Source organism: Mus pahari, chromosome 8, assembly GCF_900095145.1.
Source record: "Mus pahari chromosome 8, PAHARI_EIJ_v1.1, whole genome shotgun sequence".
Lineage (NCBI taxonomy): Eukaryota > Metazoa > Chordata > Mammalia > Rodentia > Muridae > Mus > Mus pahari.
In genome coordinates this window covers 69,714,089-69,723,942 of record NC_034597.1, presented here as the reverse complement: position 1 = coordinate 69,723,942, position 9,854 = coordinate 69,714,089, and the positions used below count along the sequence as shown (strand labels likewise).

Sequence of the window (9,854 nt, the reverse complement as noted above, 5' to 3'; positions counted from 1 at the left end):
AAAAATAATGTGGGCTGGTGAGATGGCTCAGTGAGAGCACCCGACTGCTCTTCCGAAGGTCCGGAGTTCAAATCCCAGCAACCATCCGTAACAAGATCTGACGCCCTCTTCTGGAGTGTCTGAAGACAGCTACTTACATATAATAAATAAATCTTAAAAAAAAAAATAATGTAGCTATTTCTATTTTGAAAACTATTAGTCATGTATCTTTAAGAAAAAGATGCATTTTATTATGTATGTATGTATGGAATGAGGTGGCTTATAGAGGCTGGTAGAGGGCATTTGGATCTCCTGGAGCTGGAGTTACAGGTGGTTGTGAGCTGCCTACCATGGTGCTGGGAGCTGGGTCGTCATAACAGCTGAGCTATCTCTCCATCCCCTGGCCATGTAGTTTGAATTGGTTTATAGGTGATAATTTTAAAATGTTTCATGCTTATTTGGCTATATAAGAAAGTGTACAGATAGTTATATGTATCTGTATATGTAAATTTGAGAGGAATTTGGCTCGTGTTACTTGCTTTTTAAATACAAAAGCTTTCCTTTCTGCTTCTAAATAGGTTGACAATCCACTAGAAGAAGCCATCAAGTTCCTCACTCCTCTAAAAACCCTTGCTGCTGATAACATTTATACCCACCTGCTGGCCTTTGAAATATATTTTAGAAAAGGTAACACATTGTTTTGAATTGAGGTTTGTATATGTCTGTTAATTGTTGCTTTGTTTTTCATAGCTCAGGGGTTGGAGCCTCGGCCTCACATGTGCTGGGCACATGCTGCTTTCTCATTGAGCTGCACAGTCCTAGGCTTGAGTTATAATGTTGACACTATTAGATATCAATTTTGTGATTTAGATCCATTTTTGGTTTTTAGAGCTTTATTTCAGCCTTCCACAAAGTTTCAATTCCCTTTCTCTTTCCTGCTCAAAAATTTGCTGGGCAACATATTAAAATATTACAATAAAATTTAGTGTGAGAATATTGTGAACAATTACACAGATTATGTACATGTGCTGGCTGGTTCTGTGTCAGCACAGACTGAAGTCATTTGGGAGGAGGGAGTCTCACATGAGACTTTAATCCCAGCACTGGGGAGGCAGAGGCAGGCGGATTTCTGAGTTCGAGGCCAGCCTGGTCTACAGAGTGAGTTCCAGGACAGCCAGGGTTACACAGAGAAACCCTGTCTCGAAAAACCAAAAAAGAAAAAAAAAAAAAGCAGGCTAAGCAAACCAGGAGGAGCAACCCAGTAAGTAAAGTCCCTCCATGGCCTCTGCCTCAGCTTCGGCCTCAGGATTCCTGTCTTGAGTTCTTACCCTGACTTCCTTAGATGATGAACTTCCAGCTATGAGATGAAATAAACCCTTTCCTCCCCAAGTTGCATTTAGTCATGTGTTTTGTCACAGCAATAGAAAGAAACCTAATTAAGACATTTATGTGAAACAGTTTTTAAAATTTTTCTTCAGAAAGCAAAAAATTGTCTTAGGTAATGCAAATTAATTTAAAATTTTTCTCACATGTGTTTTTAAAAATTAAGTTCTTAAATTGAATTTAAGTGGAGATAACACAAATACTCACACTGCATTTTTTTGTTTTGTTTTTCTGGCACAGGGAAGTTTTTGCTAATGTTGCAGTCTGTTAAGCGAGCCTTTGCCATTGAAAGTAATAATCCTTGGTTACATGAATGCTTGATTAAGTTTTCTAAATCTGGTAAGTATAAGAAGGAGATATTTATGTGCGTGCAACTATGAGAAGCAAATATAAGCCATCTTCCATTTAGCTGGGCAGGGAGGAGACTGCAAAGATCTAGCCAAACCAAACGTTTGCCTGATATTCAAATGGTGTTATACCTGTAATTAAACAGTGAGGTATATAATTAGTGCATTTTTTACTAGACTATTAATGTTCCAAAGAAGTAATAGAGTAATTTTAATGTATATGTATATATCAACATTATATAAATATACATTAAAATTACACATACATTAAACTTAATACCCTAAGTATAAAAAATCTTTCAGTTGGTATCCTCTCCAAGTACAGATGAAAAGCAAATGCAAATGTTTTTGTTTTTGTAGTATCTAACCACAGTAATCTCCCAGACATTGTGAGCAAAGTTCTAGCTCGAGAAATGAAGAAGATATTTGTCAACAAAGATTTGCACAGCTTTAATGAGGATTTTCTCAAACACAATGCTACCTCTCTTCAGCATCTACTTGCAGGTTTGTATTTGGAAAAGTACTCAGTCTAACTTCCAAAAGAAAAAGGGAAATAGCACAGGACCATTCGTAGGTTTTAATTGACCAGTGTGCTTGTTAAAAAGGAGAATAGAGCGCTCTCAGATATGGTTCTCACAGTCACTTAGGAAAGCAATTTGTCTATTGTATTAAAAGTTACACATTAGGGGCAGGAGAGATGGCTCAGCAGTTAAGAGTACTGCTGCTCTTGCAGAGGACCCCAGCTTAGTTTTCAGAGCCCCACATGGTAGCTTACAACCTTCCTTAACTCCAGTTCCACCAGGGAATCCAGTGCTCTCTTCTGACTTCTGTGTGTACCAGGCACGGGCGCGCGCGCGCACACACACACACACACACTTAAAATACAAATAAAAATATTTTTTTAAAAAGTTGCACATTAACCATGTCTTTTGAGTCTATAGTCATACTTCTGTAAGTAACTTAATCCAACTACTACTGAGGGGTAGTACTTTTCACCTGTAATCTCTGGGACTCCACCCACATGCTGATGCAGGAGGATGATAAGTTTGAGGCCAGCCTTAGTCAGTTATATACACAGACCCTGGCTGGGTCAAGCCAAATTATTCCAAGCAAAGAAAGCTTTCAATGCAAAGATATCTACTGAGATGTATATAAATTTTTGGGAAAGAGAATGAACTCAAATGTATGTTCAGAGATATGGGAAACAGTAGACAGTGGTAGAGTGGGATGCCAAGTGGTCATTTAAAGCAGTGTTTATTCAAACAATTTATAATACCAGTGAGTAACAGCCTTTTTTGTTTTCGTTTTTTGTTTGTTTCTTTTGTTTTGAGATTAGGTCTCATGTAGCCCAGGCTGGCTTTGAACCTGGTAAGTAGCTGAGTTTGTGCTTAATCTTCCTGCTTTGACCTAAGTGGGGGGATTACTCCTGCCTGGTTGTAAATAACTCTTAGAATACATATGTAGAGATTAGCAAACAAATCTCAACTGTGTAACAATGTGCCTGGGAAAAAGTCTGAAAGGAAGTTTATACCAAAACTTTAACATTGACTTTGAATTATGAGTAAATTTTTTCTCAAATTTTTATTGCTTTTATGTTTTATTTTGTTTCATGGATTGTTTAATATCATTTCAGTGTCTTAAATATCTTAAAGCCAAGATAATTAGAACTTCTTAGAACTTCTCCCTGCTTGCACATCCTGAGATTGTAGCTGGGTGCCACTACATCCAGTTCTATGCAGTGCTGGAAATTGAGCCAGGCCTCATGCAAGTTAGGCAAGCATTCTATGAACTAGGCTGCATTCCTAGCCTTGCTTTATGTACTTTTTGTCTTGAAAAGTTCTTTGTATCCTGTCTTGTTATGGAAAGGATTTTAGGCAGCTTACATGAGTACCTAAAGTATCAAAGGCAGCATTGTTGAAAACTAGCTGAAAGCTGATGGAAAAGAAAGGAATTGAAGACAAAATGAAGGGTGTACCTTATACTGGGGGTTGGGGGACGGGAATTTTAATCTGAATTTTGTTGTTAAAGCAGAAGTCTCCATTCTGACATATTTGGAAGAAATACTTACATTTAAAAAATTACATTTCTAGGCAGAAATTGCAGAGAAGAATTTAAGAACAGAGGACAGGCTGGAGAGATGGCATGGCTGTTAAGAACGTATATGCTATGCTCTTCCAGATGATCTGAGTTAGATTTTCAGCATCTCATCAGCAGCTCACAACCACCTGTTTGCTCCAGCTCCGGGGAGAATTCAACACCTCTGGCCTCTGTGGCTAACTCTCTCACATGCATAAACCCCCACACAGAGACACACACACACACATCTTAAAAATAATAAAAAAAATTAAAGTAACAGGTGAAAATAGTAATTTTTAGAAAACCAGGATAATAAAAAACATTTTAATAATTGTGAGAAATTGTTTTTGAAATATTAAATGAAATTCTAAGGAAAAGGAAAATGTCTACCATATAAGAATGAAACATAAAGTCAAAAGACCATTTTGTAATTGTAAGTTAATATTATATAGCATTCTCAACAAATTACTGCCAGTTAATGTACATTAATAAGAATACAGTGGGACTGTAGTCTAGACCATATCTATAAGACATGTTTGAACTGGGCTTACTTTTATTTTAAGTCACCTTCCTATGAGTGTGGAGAGGCCTTTCTTTGAGTATGCATGCTTTCATGACAACAGTTTGTCCTTTAGATGCTTCACTTCAAGGTGCTATGCTATTTAATAGTGTTTCTGGCTGAAACGATTGATGATATAGGATAGCCCTGTGCATTTATATTTTGAATCACATTGTTTCTAAGCACAGAAATTGTCAAATTAGGGTTTTTTCAGTAAGTCTTTAATAACTGTGAAGGAAAATCTTTGATAATGCGTTTTGTTTTAAAATGTATTTTTAAAATGTTATGTGTGAAACCCAGACACTATTGCATATACCAGCATTATTTTGCTGAAAGGACCCTGATATAGCTGTCTCGTGTGAGACTCTGCCAGTGCCTGGCAAATACAGAAGTGGATGCTCACAGTCAGCTATAGGGCTCCCAATGGAGGAGCTAGAGAAAGTACCCAAGGAGCTGAAGGGGTCTGCAACCCTGTAGGTGGAACAACAATATGAACTAACCAGTACCCCCTGAGCTTGTGTCTCTAGCTGTATATCTAGCAGAAGATGACCTAGTCAGCCATCATTGAGAAGAGAGGCCCCTAGGTCTTGCAAACTTTATATGCCCCAATACAGGGGAATGCCAGGGCCAAGAAGTAGGAGTGGGTGGGTAGGAAAGCAAGGCAGGGGGAGGGTGTAGGGAACTTTCGGGATAGCATTTGAAATGTAAATAAAGAAAATATCTATTTTTTAAAAAAATGTTATGTGTAATGAGTGTTTACCTGTATGTATGTTGATGCACGTGTGCAGTGACTGTGGAGGCCAGAAGAGTGGGTCAGATTCCCTGGAACTGGAGTTACAGATTCTGAGCTGCTACATAGGTACTGGGAATGGAACCTGGATCCTCTGTAAGAACAGCAAGTGCCCTTACCTTCTCTTCTGATCGTTTTGCCATGGTAATTCAGTCTCAGAGTAGCCGAAAGGTTCAATGAGATGTTTCTGAATAGGAAGAAATGTCACAGTTTGCTGCCTAAAGCTGGGGGGTGCCAGCTCTAGCCCACCACTGAGTGACTAAACACTTTCAGCCACATCCGAGTGGTCAGTATAAGTCAGATGAAATGTAAGCCTTAGGAGTTACTCATCTTTATAATGTCTTGGAATTTCAGGTGCTAAAATGATGTATTTTCTGGACAAGTCAAGGCAAGAAAAAGCAATTGCTACAGCTACTAGGTTGGATGAAACTATAAAAAATAAAAATGTGAAGGTAAGATTCTTCACAGCTTGATTTATAGGTCTTGCAAGATCTAACAAAACACACATCTCTGCAACATAGTTTTCAGTGGGTCAAAGAGCTCAGCCTGAATGCAGCTCTTACCTCTATCCGTTATTACCTGTGTGACTTCAGGCCAGTTATGGGTGTGGAAGTGAAACCTGTTGTATAGTTGACTTAACTGAAATAACAAAGCATCCTAGCTCATCCATAGAGGCACTTCAGTACCTTTTTACACAGGACTTGAAGTTGGAATCCTGTTTCACCCTCCTGAGTGCTGGGATCAGAGGGGCCTGTGCCTCCATAACCAGCTCAGAGTTAGAGTTTAGCCTTCTTTATTTGAAATAATTACTTACTGTAGATAAGAAGAAGCAACTGCAATTTTTCTGTGGGATAAGTTGTCTCTGTTGATTAAAATTATTAGCTGAGCTACTTTATCTTTTTACAATTGGTCTTTTCTCCTTGTGTCAATAGACTCTAATAAAGGTGTCTGAGGCCCTCCTGGATGGCAGCTTTGGGAACTGTAGCTCCCAGTATGAAGAGTATAGGAAGACCTGCCATAGCCTGCTCCCACTCACACCTGCTTTCCTGCCTGCTTCGAGGGAAGCCCTCGGTCTCAGTGCTGCACTGAACCACACAGCTGACCACAAGCTCTTAATGAACGAAATTTGAATCTTGTGGGAAGTTGCTCCTAAGACTCAAAGCCGAATTCACATCAGGGTTTCTTTTTCACTGTACATTTTAAACTGGTATAAAATAAAATATTTGGATAGAAGTTTTAAATGGAATATTGTGTAAACTTATTTTATGCTGGGTCTGGCCTTCAATTTACATAGACATCTGTTACAATTACTTGTTTATACTTGTACAGTCTTGCACTCCTGAATTATGAGTGTTGTTGCTTCTGTATTATACTTCAGTGGCTGATTAAGGTATAGACAGCCTTTTGACAATATTTTCTTTAAGTCCTAGTTTCAGATCTGTTTTGACCTCTTGTTTATTTGATGATTTTGAAGGGTTAACTGAATGTTAAGAAATAGCCATATTTTCCATTTTGGTAGATAATGTGATTTGTTCCCTTTTTACCTTACCTTGTATGATTATTTCCTTTGTCATAAAGTGATGCTTTATAGTTGACTAAGGACACACCAGTGTTATGTTGATGATTCAGAATGTGAAGGCTGGTTTGCCTCTTAATCATGTAAATTGAACCATTAAATTTGTTGTGTATCTATCTATCTTAGTCTTACAGACCATTGTGTAGGAATTGTGTTTTTTGGTTGAGTTGCTTAGAGTCTTAGCAAGTAGCTTACTCTGAGTTTTCTTCAAGGGAGGGTGATTTGGCAAAGTACAAATTGAAACACAGCACTATCCCCCTCACAGCCCTTCAGTGAATTTTTAAATCTCTCAGATGAGACCTTAAACTATAATTAAACTATTAAATCATAGTGCTGTTGAACAGTATTTGTGGGGAGCCCTTTTTGCCGTATCTTATATAATGTAATCACTCTATTTCTCAGTGTCGATATGACTGTAAATCTATCTGATATAAACCCAGAAAGATGATTTTATTTAGACAGTTCTAATTAAAGTGGTTTTCCTTTATTTCTTAGATTCATAGTTGTTGAAGAGGAGAAAGGATCACTGTAAAATAATGCCAACCTAGACAAGGCTACAATAAATTATTTCATACAGAGTTGCTTGTTTATATCTATTATTATTTTGTGTCCATACTAGAAAAATATTTTTTGGGAAAGTAGAAACTTAATCATCTCAATCTTTTCAAGTTTATAGAAAATGTGACTGTCAATAACCAGCTTCCAGATATGCTTTGGTGCCACAGTAAATAGGATTCTTTGGTGTTTTAAAGGTATAAAATGGGGCCAGGCATGGTGGTACACTTCTTTTATCCCAGCACCTGGAAGACAGGCAGGTGGATCTCTGAATTGGAGGCCAGTCTGCTCTATAGATGGAATTCCAGTCCAGCCTACATGGTGAGACTGAATTTTAAAAAAAGAAAAACTAATGGCTGTTTGTCATGGACTACCTACCCAGGCAAGTAAGTCATTCCTCTTCATATCAGAGGGTGCCATTCTCAGAAAGCTGCTGGTTGACTACGCTGGAAACTGCTCTCAACAGCAGCCTTTCAAAGGAATTGCTGTGGAGCGCGGTACACAAGAGACGGCTCAGTAGTCAGGAGTACACACTGGCCCAAGGTTCATTCCTTGCACCCACTCTGGGTGGTTTATGACAGATGGCTCACAGCCCCAGCCTGAGGATCTCACATCCTCTTCTGGCCTCTGTAAGCACTGCACTTACGCACAAAACTATGCACATGGATAATAAAAGTATTTTAAAAGTTTACTATTTTTAACTATTAGGGATAACTTGGTGGTTTTGAGAGTTCAGTGTATGTGCAGTTGAGATGTGAGTGGTCAGTTGTAGGCCCGTGGTACTTTCTAAACTTCCCATACCTCAGCCAGAGCTGATGTGTGGGTAGAATGGGGGTGGGGGGGAGGTGCTTGGCATTGGGATCCCCAGAACTGCCATGCCAAGGTCATGGTTAACAAGGTACATATGACAAAAACTTAATCCAATTTAAAAGAAAAAGCCAGTATTAGAAGATTTCTGTATATGTGCACTTGTTTTCTGGCTTGCCTCTTCTAATTGTTCCAGTCTCCCTGAACACACCTTTTTCTCAAGTTCAGCTATTTTAAATCACAGATCTCCCTCCTGATTTATTTCTTGTGCTGTGGTCATAGATTCAACTAGATAACTCATATACAGACATCAAATGTCAGGTCAGGTCCCTAAGCTGTTTCTCAGCAATAAAGTTACATAGAAAACTGGTACCAGAGAAATGGGAATGCTAAGGTTTGCTCTCATGCACACAACTGTACATGTGAATAATAAAATTATTTTAAAAGTTTATTATTTTTATTTCCTTGGGGATACTGTGTGGCTCATAGGCCTTTGTGACTGGTTTGAAGGAAGAATGTCAAAGAGTTTGGGAATGTGTGTTAGGGAAATGCTAGAATGCGTTAAGAGAGTTTCATGGACATTCTAGTGAGGGTTTGGAAAGAAATACATGTTGGATGCCCAGTTCATGAGAGTTCAGAGAACAGTGACTATTGACAACAGGGCTGGAGGCCTGTGTTTTACTCTGGCAGAGTCTGGCATTTTGCCTGTGGCCTGAACATTTGGATGAGGCTGAAATCAAAGTAAGAATGGACTAAATTTAGCAGAGGAAATCTCAAGACAGCATAATACTCCAACTCTGGGATGGTTGTTAGCTAAGTGTATAAAGTTGATACAAAGCAGAACAAAGTCAGAATAATATGCAGTTTGTGTGAGTACAAAGTAGTTGTAGTCATTAAAGCTTATCAGTATTGGAGGGACACTGCCTTGTATTGGGAAATAAGAAATTTATTTCAAGTGGTGGCTCATGTCTTTAATTCCAGTACTTGGGAGGCAGAGGCAGGCGGATTTCTGAGTTCGAGGCCAGCCTGGCCTACAGAGTGAGTTCCATGACAGCCGGGGCTATACAGGGAAACCCTGTCTCAAAAAAAAAAAAAGGACTGGTGAGATGACTCAGTGGGTAAGAACACCCGACTGCTTTTCCGAAGGACCAGAGTTCAAATCCCAGCAACCACATGGTGGCTCACAACCATCCGTAACAAGATCTGGCGCCCTCTTCTGGAGTGTCTGAAGACAGCTACAGTGTACTTACATATCATAAATAAATAAATCTTTTTTAAAAAAAAATCTCGGGGCTGGCGAGATGGCTCAGTGGTTAAGAGCACTGACTGCTCTTCCAAAGGTCCTGAGTTCAAATCCCAGCAACCACATGGTGGCTCACAACCATCCGTATTGAAATCTGATGCCCTCTTCTGGAGTGTCTGAAGACAGCTACAGTGCATATAATAAATAAATAAATAAATAAATAAATAAATAAATCTCAGAAAAGGGTTTGGTGGTTTCAATAAAAATGGCCCCCAAAGGCCCAGAGGGAATGACACTTCTAGGAGGTGTGGCCTTGCTAGAATAGGTGTGGCCTTGTTAGAATAGGTGTGGCCATGTTGGAGGAAGTGTGTTACTGGGCAAGACCTTTGAGGTCTCAGAAGCCCAAGCCAGGCCTAGTGGCTCACTTCTCTCTTCCTGCTGCCTGTGGATCCAGATGTAGAACTCTTGGCACCTTCTCCAGCATCTGCATGCCACCATGCTTCCTACTGATAACAATGGACTTCTGAAACTAAGCCAAC

The 9,854-nt window shown here is 39.2% G+C and overlaps 1 protein-coding gene across 3 annotated transcripts in view; it reads left to right on the top strand.

Annotated features, from left to right (window-relative positions):
• The window catches only part of Naa16 (N(alpha)-acetyltransferase 16, NatA auxiliary subunit), a 58,365-nt gene extending 50,947 nt beyond the window's left edge, over positions 1–7,418 (top strand). For all 3 annotated transcript variants that reach the window (XM_021203368.2, XM_029541583.1, XM_029541584.1), the window contains 5 exons: positions 558–666; positions 1,603–1,701; positions 2,070–2,213; positions 5,489–5,586; positions 6,067–7,418. In XM_021203368.2, coding sequence (XP_021059027.1) covers positions 558–666; positions 1,603–1,701; positions 2,070–2,213; positions 5,489–5,586; positions 6,067–6,264 — 648 coding nt within the window. In that variant the 3' untranslated portion in view covers positions 6,265–7,418. The remainder of the gene's footprint in view (positions 1–557; positions 667–1,602; positions 1,702–2,069; positions 2,214–5,488; positions 5,587–6,066) is intronic.
• Positions 7,419–9,854: the final 2,436 nt, after the last annotated feature.